This window comes from Coturnix japonica, chromosome 3 (genome assembly GCF_054131305.1).
Source record: "Coturnix japonica strain WE chromosome 3, WE-NBRP24, whole genome shotgun sequence".
In the NCBI taxonomy this organism is placed as follows: domain Eukaryota; kingdom Metazoa; phylum Chordata; class Aves; order Galliformes; family Phasianidae; genus Coturnix; species Coturnix japonica.
The window spans coordinates 41347977-41362185 of record NC_140665.1 but is presented as its reverse complement, the minus strand read 5'-3'; the positions used below and the strand labels follow the sequence as shown (position 1 = coordinate 41362185).

The following is a 14209-nucleotide window of genomic DNA, read 5'->3' as shown; positions in this document are numbered from 1 at the left end:
ACTGAACACAGTACTCGAGATGCAGCCTCAGCAGGGCTGAGTATAAACAATATGAAATATTACAGGAATAGTTTCATCTAAAGCTGATCATTTCACTCTGACTCAACTTTCACAGTTGATGCAGAGCTGAATGTAGGAATTAGACAAATAGCCTCAGATAGTAATGTGATAAGACAGCCCATCAAACAAAACATAAAAAAGAACTCAGAGAATACTGAGCAGCTTTCTGTTTCTTTCATAATTATATTAAAAAACATACATAAATAATATTTATACATACGCAAGAAATACAGCAACCAACTTAAAAGGCTCTAGATCCTGGATCTTCTGTGTTAGAGTTCACTTAACCTTTGTGCTAAACATGGAAGTTAAACTTCATAAATGTAGCTCAGAAAAATGAAAAAATTAAAAGGTTTCTCCACTTACGTTCCAGTCTATAGTAATAAAGAAAGGGTGACGTTTGATTTCTTCCACTCCATCGAATCCAGCACCTGACATGAAAGAGAAAGAATAAAAATAATATCATGTTTATTAGAGTGCTGCATGGCACATCTTATTCACATTTTCTCCCCAGTTCCTCTTTTTCTGATAAAACCGGAGTCACCATCTAAAATTTTCTTCCAATCAAGAAAACATGAGCAGTACGACTGCCATAACTGTATAAATAAACATATATATAGACAATGACACTTCATTAATGAGAACTTGATGGCTGAGGGATTCTATTTTCCTTTAAGTGAGGTCATTGCCAAGATAGCTCTCTTTGGGCTTCAGGTAAGATGTAGGATTTCAGCTACAGCAGAGCACAGATACTAGCCAGGCCAGGTGAGGTTCCAAACTGTCCTGATGCCCCTCCAAGGCTATGGTTGCCTACTACCACCAACAGTGGTTGCTGTTGATTGCCAAATCTTCTCTAATCCTCCTCTTCCTCTACAGGTAAAAGATGAAATACAAGTAAGTTCTGACTCAAAATACCAAAAGGTTCCAATTGATTTGAGATAAGGCAACGTTTCAGGTTCCCCCTTTTCAAATATCACATTCAAATTTGCATGAGTCATCACTCTCAGTGGTATCTTACCTTCATTGGTAATAGTGTTAATTTCCTCTTAAGTACTCTATTGGATATTTAAGAAAACTCTCCTCTGAGATCTGATAATGAATCTTAATCTAGAAAGGCAATTTTGTTGAATTTATTTGCTCCAATGCCATCACAAAAAAAAACAAACAAGCAAAAAACAAACAAACAAACAAAACCAAAAACATACAAAAAAAACCCAAAAAAAACAAACAACCAAGCATTCAGTAATATTTAAACAACTCTCAGAGATGGTTTAGAATGCTATTTCGGGGTGTTTGATTTGACTTTATTAATAGTACTTTTCATTATTTTTTCAGTATGAGAAATAACACTTGGAAGCAAAGGCTTCACACTGCAGTTTTGAAACCTTTTTTTTGAAAGGTACCGAGCACTACTTTACAAGGATGTTGAGCAGCCAAGATTTCCGAAAGGACTCAGGATTAATAAGGACCTTGCAAAAGGTAATCAGCACCTCAGAGGACTCAGCTTTTTAAATGCAGTATTTGTACTGAAGAGTTAACATTACAGGCAGTTTTAGAAAGGTCTTGTCAACTCCAGCTTTTGTAAAATGTGACATCTGCTCTCCTTGTGTATGAGACATTACCAGTGTTTGCCAAAATGTACTGATCAGGAGCAGCTTCCTACAGTCTGCTTAATGTTCACTGATGAATGAATACAAAAAGCAAAGACTTTGTGAACAGAATACTCAGGATTATGTCAGGCCTCCTGGATAATATTTCAAAAGAAATGCAGATCTGATTACTTCCCTGTCCTGGTAATCTTATAGTATAGACAAACATAAGTGACGCACATGAGGATAAACAATCTGAGCTTGGTATAAAAAATTGTATGTGCTGAGGTGACCCTTTGGGTTATGGTGAATAGCTCTAGAAAAATGCATTATTAAACCAAATCTTAGAGAGACTAAAGAGAACAAACACTGAACATCGTTGCATCACGATATGCGTATGTTGCACACCTGCAACGTTAGTGTGGATTATAGTTGATTGCCTCACCTAGTAAAGGGGGTATTTTTGATAGGTAGAAAAATCAAAAAGGCAGAGAGGAAGAGTATGGAATGACTGAGTAGACTGACAGTTTTTAATGTGGAAACATATAACTGAGGAGAGTATATATCAGAGATCAAGAAGTTATGACTGCTTGGAAAGCAGGGATGGGGATCAACTGTTTTGCATCTTTTCCAGTACTTGATTTAGGTCAGTAAATAACGGTGTTGGGAATCAGGTACAGAGCAACCTGGAGGTCTTTCTTTAGGCAGCAGCCAGCTGTGTGATGTGGAATTCTGAGAAAAAGAGGACAAGGAGGTAAAATACTTACATAGGTTCAGGAGGAGACCATAAAAGTGCATGAAAAATACATCTGCTGAAGAAATGTGCTTCGTTGACAAACCAAAAGAGGTTCAGAAAACTCCTTGCTTGAGCTTAAAGCAGGTGGAGACTTTGGGTGAAGTATTACATGCTTATTCTATTCTTGCTCTTTGTGATGCAGTTTATGACTTCTAGCTATTCACCAAGAATATACTAAGACTATGCTGAGAATAGACTAAGACAGTAACAAGACTTGTTTTATGTCTTCCTTAGCTTAGTTTTTTCCATGCATTGTCTAAGTCTGCACTAGATATCCCCAGCTGATTCATTCTGATTTCAGCAGTTCCAATGGAAAGATGAAACCGACAAAGTTACACTGAAAAGTATTACATTTAACAACTCTTCGGAGAAGAAATATCTGTGATAAATGTCTTGTGCTCAGTTGGTGGTGACTGGAAACTTTGTAATGTGCATTCGATTTTCTTTACTAAATGAGGATGAAACTCAAGTGCCAAACCAGCGTCAAAAAGCTAGGATAAATGCTACAAACACTCCTAAGTAACTGGTAGCATTCCCTAGGCTGAGGATAACTGGCAGTATATTCAATCTTCTCTGCCCCATTTCTCTTTTTCCTGTTTTGTAGGCTTATGGATACGTCACTGTGTGATGGGAAGGACCCACCTTTTTAAGATGATCTATTTGTAATCCACACTTTTTTTTTTTTTTTTTTTCTCTATAAAACCACAGAAATCAGAACCAAGAAACAAGCCCACCCACAAATACTTCTGTTCGTGGAGGACCGAAGTGTGAAGTAAGGAATGTGGCATGCAGTTGACATGGGTATTTGTTTGAAAAATTAGTATTTCCCAATTGAAGCCACCTTGGAGCTCTGGCACATAAATAATACGTTGTTGGGAATGTGATGGCTTGTCTCCATCTCTGGCTAGCTTGGTGTATTAAAGAGATTTAGAGTGGAAATAGCCTATGTTTGCAAAGAGCAATGGACTTCTAACTCATAGCAGCTGATTTTATATTGCAGAGAAGGCTAAGACCTTCCTGCAGTTTTTAATCCCAGATCTTCCCTTCCGTGAGACCACAGCTGCCTCCCAGCCCCTGTGCTCTGGCTGCAGGCAGTGGCTTATGACCTGGTCCCCTCCAAAGCAGGAGAGATATGGTATGAGGGTGTTAGCCTTGAGGGCAGTTTATCCTAGGGATGGCCTTGTGTGGAAATCAAAGGGAGAAGTTACAGCGGAGGTGCTTACAGTACTACCTCTCTGGATCCACCCTGAACTCAGAACTAAGAAGACACTAAGAAGAACTAAGAAGAATTGCAGCACATGGTGGCAAATGCCATGCCCACACACCCACCACCTTCCTCTGGATTTCTATCTGTTGTTTTTGTTTGTTTGTTTAACTTCACTTTAGCCACAACTTTGTAATCAGATCTACTTGTGAAGAATGATCTGTGGCATCAAAACTACTGCATGTGAGTGCTGCCCTACAGTCTCACAAGGGTCCAAGATGATAAATGATGCTGTCAGATCAAATTGCAAGGTTAAACACATTATAGAGTGCAAGGATTTATATAAAAGTTGCCTCATGTTAATAACTGAGAACTTAATTATCTAAGATTGTTTTATGCCTGTAATAAAAGTGTCTGTGTGCAGTAACAGGAGAATGTTTTACTTGTAATTGTTTTTGATGGTTGAATTATTATGGACAACATGAGCCTTGAAACAAACTAAGGGGAAAAGGGAGACAATAGGAAACTTGATTATCTGAATATTCAAAATGAGCCCAAGGATTTTCCAGAATTTTAGTCTCAGCAAATAGAATGTTTGTGTTTCTACAGCTTCCCGGTCAGTGACAGACATTTTGAAATTCAATCTAAGGTCTACAAGGAAGATATACAGTCACTCGATGAAAGACAAACTTGTTTTTTAAAGATTGTCATCTCCTACAATTGAAACTAATTGGGACTGAGGAAAAAATAACCACTTATTTGGCCTCTATGTTGAATGTACTAGCACATGCTTTTGCTTCATACTTTCTTGGCCAAAACTGTCAATTTTGAGGACTCTGAAACCTTTGTACCTCTCAGCAGTGTAAACAGTTTCTGTAATACTCTACATTAATTCACCCACCTGAACAGATCCAGACTTTTGGGTATCTGAGATTTAGTCCACTGCTTAATTACTATCAATGCAATAAACTCATACTTTTATCATATGATTTCCTTTCTAAGATGCTTACACCTTCTTTGCCTGATATTCCAGTTAACATGCTGTAGTAATATAAAATTATGTCCATTCATAATCTGCAATTTGTTGTATTTAATCAGAGCAATACTACCAAAGCAGTGCTATGCAGACTATTTGTAAAGTAGAGTATTCAGCTTCAGAAAATGACAGTGTCCATAACAAGGGATGCCAAAGAGTGCAACAAATTCCATTCCTTAAAATTCTGTTAGAAAGAGGTAGTATCAGCATGAGATTTTAAGGCAAAATCAGAGACACAGGACTATGAACTTCATTCTTTCCATTCAGTTCTAGTATTTCACAGAATCACAGAATTATCAAGGTTGGAAAATACCTAGATGATCATCTAGTCCAACCATATCATATTCCTCAACACCACATCCAAACGTTTCTTGAACACTCCCATGGTCGGTGACTCTACCACCTCCCTGGGCAGTGCATTCCAATGCCTGACTACCCTTTCTGAGAAGTAATACTTCCTAATGTCCAGCCTGAATTTTTTCATTCATAATCAAGAGTTTTAAACAAAGGATTAAAACAAAGTTGTAAATCTTCTAGTCAGTCTTTACTTCTATTTGTTAAAATGTCAACATCAAACAACAAAAAGCGAGATGATAGAACAAAATGATTTTTGAAGCCCAGCTTCTTTCAGCTTGCTAAAGTTAGAAACATTTTGGACTGAATACAGACAATCTCCAGATTAGCACAAATCTGAAAGAAGGACTGAAAACAAGTGTTTGATCTGTAATATAGTTTCCACTTAATTTTAGCATGCTCCACTGTTTTTCCAAAGATTTTTCAAAACACAATGTATAACTGCACTTGCCATTCAACTTTAGACAATTTTTCCTTTCCCTGAAAAACCCAAAATCTACAAAGATGAAGCAGGGCTTTTATTTACTGATTTCTGTCCAGCATTTAAGCCAATCATTTAAATATTTCTTTTTCAAATCTCCTTTTATCACCATTAATTCTGATTCTCAATCAGCTAAAATACAGAGAGCTTTCTGAAGCTTTCTTCTGGTACCTCTAAAGATTTGGCCATGAAACTATATTTCATGTAAAATAAAACATAAAAGCATGTACCAGTAGATTAAGCATAGAGGCCAAAGAAATGGTCATTCTTTCTGTATACTCTAGCTGGAGAAGATAGAGAAGATACATTCTTCTTTGATGCATAGAAAACTTTATTTTTCAATTTTATGAGATTATAAACTTTATAAGTTTTTCCTTCATCAGAATGAAAAAAAATAACAGGGGCTACATAGCATGTTTCTAATACTAAAGAATTTTGTTTATTTAATTATGTTGTTTTTTTTTTTCTTAAGGCTTAGTATCCAGAACTGCCCACTGACTTTAGCAGAGCACATTTTGGTTGCAGAGCAAATTGTGGGAAACCACAAAATGAGTGGAGCGGAACAAAACGAGATGGAGAAAGGAAAGAAAGCAGAAAGAAACAAAGGAAGGAATAAGTGAGGAAAAGTTTATATTTATTGCTGAGTCTTATCTTCCCAAACGTGGATTAAACCTGGAAATTCCAACACTCTAATTTTCTCTAATTGAAACAATTGAAGCCTGTTGAGAAAATGGTGTTCTTGCACTTTCTCCCCTATCAATCTACAAGACCTATTATTAGGTTAAGAGAAAGGACCCATGGAGTACATGGTTACTGTGGGTTATGTGGAGTCCTCCCAAGAGAAGAGGGGGCACAGCAGCATGCCAAAGGACAGGGACCCCACTCCTAGCCAGCTCCTCAGGCCCCAGCTCAAAAGTCCTGCGGAAGGGGTTACAAAGGAGAAGGAAACTAGGATGAATATGAGACGTGCACTTTGAAGTTATCCCACATTGCTCTTTGGTTTTTCCTTTTCCTTTAAAAACAAATTCTTCCCTTACTCATCTAAAACGCAGCAAATATAAGAAAGGTGTGAGGTAAAAATAAACCTTCGATTTCTTTTTTTTTTTTTTTTTTAAAGAACAAGATGTGATTTTTTAAATGAAAAAGAGGACAATACTATTATCTTGGTATTATTCACTTGATATGACTATTCTTATTTTTTCCACATAAAAACTGAAGATTAAATTTTCAATGACAATTATGTGCCTGGCAAGGCCTATGATCTTACCAAATGTAATGAATTCCTTAATAAAACTCCCAAACAAATGCAGAGATGGCATAAGATACAAAATCCAATATACCCCTCTAGTTTATCACAATTTAAATTGAATTACTAACAAAGAGGGAAAGTATGTCAGTGAGAAAGGACATAACATGCTTAAGGCAATAAAGAAAACCTAATGTTAAAACGTTCCTAGCAACCAAAGTGAGACAGCATCAAAATGCATTTTAGAATAGGGGAGCTCGTGATAAATTTTACTGCCTTTATTTCCCCCCCTTCTGATTTGCAGCTCATCTACTCAGAATAAAACAAAAGATCCCTGTCATCCAAGTTCTGTATATTATCATATGCACAAGTTGCCTTACACAGTTCATAAATGATGGTGGTTTACCCTCCCTCTTCCTAAAAAAGAAAACACAAGCTAATAACATATTTTGTATTTTGATGCTATAATCGTGCTCCTTGCAAGTTTCTCTAGCATTCTGAAGGTTTCCTGCATTCTAAGAAGGCATGTAAAATGCACACGTAATGAACAGGATGACTGTCAGGGAAGACGGTCTGAGAGAAATGATCATCACCAGACAAGACCAAGCATCTGTAAGAAATGCATCCACTTAATGCATGCGCGTACCTAATCTGTTAGATGGGTTCCTTTTGAAGAGGGCTCGCAGCAGGCTCTGGGCTTCTATGCTCAAGAACTGCGGCATTCCCAGCTTGGCTCTGAAAGGACACAACACTTGAAAAGAAAATAGATTTTTCAAAACTTTTCTACATCACACTTCAGTTTAAAAAGCAGCAGAGCAGCACTTAGGAACTTGCTGACCAACGGCATGACTACCTAAACATACCACACTACCAACTGAAGGACTGATCTTATTCTGTTGAAGTTAAAGTATGTTTTACCACTGGCATCACTTGAATATGTCTAATGAATCTCTTAATACTTTTTGCAAAACCTTAGGAGATATTTTTCCTATGGCATTTAAATTTTTTAGTTCATTGGAACAATTTTGGGAATGCAGGGAAATTTAAAGAAATAAAGTATTACGCAAACAATATTAATAAGTCATATATTGATTAGAGAGAACAACACTTTTCTCTCAGTGATTCACAGCTACGGAGAAGAAATGTAACTTTAATAAAGGGTAAGCTTCAAGCTCTGAAATACTTGCGTCTGTTCTTAACACTAAATGAGTGGTAAATTCTCTAAGGAAAAGATGTGAAACCCTGAGACAATGGAACATAAGCTGTCCTTCAGAGTCTATTTCCACTTCTGTATGGATAATGACATTCTGTATTACAGAAACTAATGCATATTTCTTTTGTAAGGCCTGCTGGTAATTCACTTCCTGCTATTCACTCTGAAGACAATTTTAGAACCACAAATAGGATCTAGCTGTGAATGCCTTAAAAAGCTTTGAAAAACTCATTATACACATTATTATTCTCTACTTTTCATACTTTGGACCTATAGGCTGCCCCAAGGGTACAGCTAGGTCATAGTTAAGGGAATGAAATAGATTTCAATACTCACTTGAGTATAAGAGCCATTGTTTCCTTTCTGTCTTTTCCCTGGAATGGTAATGATCCTGTCAGCATCTCAAACTATGGAATAACAAAAAATGATAAATTGAGTAAGTGTTGAAACAGCCTGGACAGCTCATCACATGCCAACCATTTTCTGTATTTCAAACACAACTGAAAAACTGAGAAGGAATGGTCCAACAAACAGTAGTTATGGAAAAAAAATGATACAGCAAGTCTAGATTATGCAGAATATTATGGACCAATATGACTACTTAGTTCAAGGGTCTTAAATTGGTTATACTGATACTTGATGGCAAATTTTGGTAAATTTGGGGAGAAGCATCACATGCGCTGCTATTTCCAGCACCTGTTCTGTGCCCAATATTGGAGATAACATCGATGCTATTGGCTGGATGGACCTTTAGTTTGAACAGATACAGTTGTTTTTAGGCATTTGGCATAGACTGCGGTGAGGAGCAAAGGGATTCACTATGCCCTTCTGAGGGAATCACATGCAGCTGCATCAGAGAAGCATCAGGTTGGTTTTAGGAAGAAGTTCTTCACAAGAGGGTGGCTGGGAACTAGAACAGGCTCTCCAGGGCAGTAGTCACAGCCCCAAGCTGCCATAGTACATTTGGACAACATTCTCAGACGTATCGTTTAGAACTTTAGAACTTGGTTAGTGCTGTGTGGAGCCACAATCCTCATAGGTGACTTCTAACTCAGGATATTCTTTTATCTGAGTCTTATCACCTTTGCTGATTGCATATCTGCACTACTTAACAATGCCATTGTTATACAGTCTTGTTTACTTCACTGACTGTACCTAGACAATCTTGTATAGTATGGATTCAATAGCAGGTCCTTCAGATGCAGTGTTTCATAGGGCTATCAAGGGAGGATCAAGGGCTATCAAGGGAGGACAATATCCATTAAGAGAAAAGAGAACAGTTATCCACTTGCATCTGAGATTCAGGCTTTGGATCTCTTCTAGGATAAGTACCTGCTGATTAATGCTCATTATTGTAATTAAATACCTCTTAAAGCAGGACAGACTCCGCAACCATTTTGTAGTTTCTGTGAATTATTGCACAAAAGCTTCACTGTTGTTTCTTATCTGAGATTAAATACAGCTGTGCCATAAGAAAGCTATCTGAGGGCATAAGAAAATACTACCTATGAAACTGTTAGACTAGTTTTGTGAGGAGGGCAGATGAGAGGCTTAGAAGACAAATAACTAATTGATTATAATTAATTAAAGGATGTATTTGCATTATAAACAAATTACCTCAAGATAATAAAATATGAGCCAGAATCATGGAAAAAATATTTTTAAAATGTCTGTATGACTGAAAAGTACAGACAAGTTTTGGAAAATGCCAAGGTTTTAAGTCCTGATTCATCTAAAAAAGTCTGAGAAAAGCAGCCTGTCTGCTAAAAAGAAATGTAATGGACTAGAATTGTTGAAACTGTCTAAATGACAGAGGAGATCAAGAACTATTTTGGGAATAACTCTGACCTATAAGAGCCTTTGTCCTGACAAAAATGGTCATATATCCTTGTGACAAGGAGCAGACAAGATCACTTCCCAGAGCAGGAACAAAAGTGGCACATATTGTATGAAACCTTTATCACGATTTCTAAAGAGTTTCCTCTGTACTCTAGGCAAGTATCTAATATTCTCTTACGCCTGCTCATGTCAATTTGTTGTTATAGCAGGTCTAATTTAGCAGCACTAACAATGACTACTACAGCTCATTTATTTAGACAGAAAAGGGCTTGAAGCTGCTGATGTATAACAGGTATATGCTACTGCTTGGCCAATGACTCTGTGAGAAGACACTGACTGTAGCTCCAACCCACCAGGATACCAGAGACCGATCTGCAAATACACTATGTGTAAAGGGAAAAGCAGCCCGAGGGCAAGAAATTCATGTGCAGTATTGAAGGAGGAAGGAAGGAAAGAAAAAATGGAAGTTGCAGGAAGGATCAAGGGAAGTCACTAGTCTTAGAGGGTTACAGGGAGTATTTACTGCTCTGCTCCAACAGCTAGCACTTTGTTACCAATTTGACAAGCCTAATGCTCAGACTAATGCAGATTCACAAGAAATGCACTTAACATCAATATTTAAAGTAAACTGCCTTTATAGTATGTTAAATATACCAGAGCTTTTGACTACTATGAACACTACTGAGCAGCAGCTGGAAGAAAGCACTGGTTCTTACAAATGCTGCCCTGATTCTAAAATCTGTTCATGATTAAAAATGAAACAATGAAACTGAAGAAAAGTATGAAAAATGAAAATAGTTAAAAAGTTGCTGCACAACACTCTGGTTTGTTGTTCTCTCTCTCTTTCTTTCTTAATATCAAGACCCTTGCTAAATCTAAACACGAAAACAGAAGCAAGTATTTGCTGCTAATGTTTCACATAAATTCGGAGTTATATGGGTCATGGTAGGCTGACTTGGAGCTGAGCCTAGGTGTGAACAAACTTTACAGCATTTTTGGCCATTAAAGTGAAATCCATAGTTTTGCTGGAAAATACACTCTTCAACCTTCCTGCTTCCCCATCTGTATAAACCATCTGCTGGTTTGCTTCTTCCCTCCCAACTACTCACTTCTTGGGTATTCTGGAGGGTTGCCTTCTCATAGCCAGCACTTCAGAAGACATTGTCTCCTTCTAGCTTTGGCTTCCTTTCCATACCAATATTCAGCAAGAAAGGCAAATATTCCCTGCTCCAGTTCAGTTGCCTATTAATACAACCACAGAACAAGCTTGGTGGGAATGGATACGAGAAGTGATCCTGTTAGGTCACTAAGGAAGAGAAACTACAAGAAAAACCCACAGCCTGGGGTAAGTGCCAGATGAATATTCCTAGCAGATGGAAGGACAGCAGACTGTGCAAATAATCTGAGCCGAAATCTGCCTGAATATTGTGAGCCTACAACAAAAACTTGAGTTACAAAAGAAACTTGATATTATTCAGATCTGGGGAGTGGAGACACCCTTGTCAGAAGAGCTGGCTTCCCCTCCCAACACTTCCAGCAATTTTCCAGGCGGTTGGGAGTTGGTCAGGCATTCAGTTTTACCATCCGTAAAATGCTTTATTTATCATTATTATCTATATATGAAGCATAATAAATTTAATTTCTTCCAAAGGATTTGAATACCTTCATGTAGCAGCTAGCATAAATGTTCAAAATATGGTTCATTAAGAATGTTAGCCAGTGTAATGGGAATAAAACAAGAATATTATGATAGGATTTTGCAAAAGAAGACCTTATTGCTTTGATGTATTATATTGATTTTTCCAGGGCCATTGTACAGGTTAAACTGGAAACTACCATAAAATAGAGTATATTGACTAGCAAGAGGAGTTTTTTCGTTTCTTGTACATTTTTCACTACATTGAAGAATAAACAAAAACTCATTTCTTTTTATTTGGGACTTCCTATGGAGTCATATCATCCCTTCGTTCTCTAGTTAGAGATTGTCTCTGTTGACATAATGCTCAATGGTGTGAAGTACTTTCTCCCAAAGTTAGAAGATACACAACTACCATGATAGCTGTGGCACTGTAAACCAGTAAAATGAACTACAAACCTGCTCCTTTGAGCCACCTTCCAAGAGACTTGCACATGTTGTGTTGCAGACCAGTTTACCTGAGCATCAGAAATGGTAGTTTGAGCATCAAGGATCTTGTGGTGCTCCTCAAAATGGATTTATCATACATACAAATGTATGTATGTTAATTGAATTGCTTGTGCATGTCTCTTGATGCAATATTTCTGAAGAGTAGTGTTAAAACTGAGCAACATTCTAAAATCTTCAGTACAATAAGTAAGATGCAAGAAGGGAAAAAAAAAGAAGAGTCTGGACATGATAAACCACATTTTCAGTTGGGTACAAACAGTCATCATTACCTATTAAACATGAGGCAGGCACTTGCAGAACATTTGAGAAGGGTGAAGTTGGATACTGTTGAATTCCTGTCAGCTTTTCAGATTAGTGTAAAAACAGCTTATCTAACAGAAGATTCAAGTGATGAGCAGTGCCCAAGACAGCACTGGAAATCCTTGTGCACTTCTAGTGTATGAAAATCACCTTGCCGTAATCAGTTAATTTATAAAGAGGAAAAAAAGTTGAACTGATTAAATGTATTTTTCTCTAAGGTGTCCAGTAGCACTCAGAGGCTTAAGGCATCAGCTTACAATTAAAATAATCTTACTCTCTTTTAATAGATTCTTATCTTTTCCAATTCTAACATGTTGAATCCCTGGGAGATGATATGAAGAAGAAAGAAATTGAGAAAGAAAAGAAAAAGAGAGACCTGGCACAAGAAAACATGGCAAAGAGCCAAGTTCATTAGGAGGTGAAGGAAAACCAATCTATGCACCAAATACATCAGTGTTCCTTTTTAACTGGAGACAGATAGTGAGAAAGCACAGATATTCTCCAAAAGTAAACAGATAAAAAATTTAAAGGGTTGCAGTATATTTATTATAGGAGACATAACCTATCGATTTTTCTGAACAAACATATGCGATTCAAAAGTGCTCAGCACTCACAAATAGATTTGTGTTTCTGGAAGATAAGGATGTCCTTCTTTTGCATTCAGGTAATTAATTACACTCTTTACCCTAGATTAACTACTGTCAACTAGCTAGATCATCAGTGTAGGCCCTGTCCCAAAATATACTCACTAGTTTTCACATTACTTCCTTTTGTTACTTTTGTTGGAACCATTTGTTCACTTAGGGTAAACAAAATTTAAATAAACTCCGTCATTTCTGGAAGGGTTAATTCCTATCTGCCTTTAGGGTAACATTATTTTTTAGCATGAACAACTCCTTTCTCTCTATTGTGTTTTTCCTTGTGGTACATTTCTGGATGGTATAGGCAGTTCTTGGACTAATGACCACCTCAAATTAGTAACTTGCTCCTGCAGCACTGAATGAAATACTTTAAATAAAGGCACATGAGAGTGACTTTGTTTAGAAATGCTGAGGTAAAGAAGGCAGACTAATGACAAAAGAACCACTGAGGTACTGTGAAGCACTCAGAGTGCCCTCAAAAATACATTGTTTTTAAAGTATATTTACAAAAATAAAAATTAAAATTAAAAAAAGTGCACACTCCTGAGTTTCATCAAGAATATGCCCCTAACCTCTGAAATTTCCTGCCTTGGGGAATGTCTCTGAAAAAATCTGTGCTAGTAACTACATTGACATTTCTTCTGAAATGCCTGCGCTCTTACAAGCTTGTCCCACTCTGTTCCTGTGGAACAGAAATATTTGTGGCTCAAAGCAACCAACTGAAACAATGTACTATTGACAGAAATGAGATAAAGAAGAGAGAGAGAATGTAGGGGCAATTTTAGCTCCTGTGCTGCCAGGGGCAGTTTGTTTCCTATTCTTGATGCAATGAAAATGATCAAGCACGTCTACTTCCCTATTGACCCTTAGCTACTGAAAGTGATATTTGTTATCTCAGGTGACTGCTCACTTTCCAGCTACCAGTCCAACAAATAAATACAACTTTTCTATTACCATGAGCACACCAAAAGACCACCAGTCGGCGCTCTGCGTGTGTCCTCTGCGGTTGACCACTTCTGGAGCCATATACTCTATTGTCCCACAGAACGAATATGCTCTCTTGTCATGGTCGATGGCTTCTTTGCTCAGACCGAAATCTAAATAAATCAAACCAAAAAGACTTGTCAAATTTCTAAAAGTCAGCAGAAACAGTTCAAATTTGGCAAAGACAATGCTGGTTAAGGTTCTCTCTTAGTTTACCATAGCATTAATGGTAATAATCCCAGATAGAAAATGGTGGTAACACATATCACACAAAGGGATGGTTTTCCAAGATGTCCTCTACACAGCTATAAATTCAGAGA

The 14209-nt window shown here is 37.3% G+C and overlaps 1 protein-coding gene across 4 annotated transcripts in view; it reads right to left on the bottom strand.

Annotated features, from left to right (window-relative positions):
* RPS6KA2 (ribosomal protein S6 kinase A2) overlaps window positions 1-14209 on the bottom strand; it is a 216835-nt gene that overhangs the window by 34358 nt on the left and 168268 nt on the right. For 3 of the 4 annotated variants that reach the window (XM_015858006.3, XM_085543446.1, XM_015858005.3), the window contains exons 8-11: window positions 13860-14002; window positions 8316-8386; window positions 7413-7501; window positions 427-491 (exon numbers count right to left, since the gene is read on the bottom strand). In XM_015858006.3, the coding sequence (XP_015713492.1) occupies window positions 427-491; window positions 7413-7501; window positions 8316-8386; window positions 13860-14002 (368 nt within the window). Of the gene's footprint in view, window positions 1-426; window positions 492-7412; window positions 7518-8315; window positions 8387-13859; window positions 14003-14209 lie in introns of all 4 variants that reach the window. The other variant, XM_085543447.1, reaches the window with a different exon arrangement.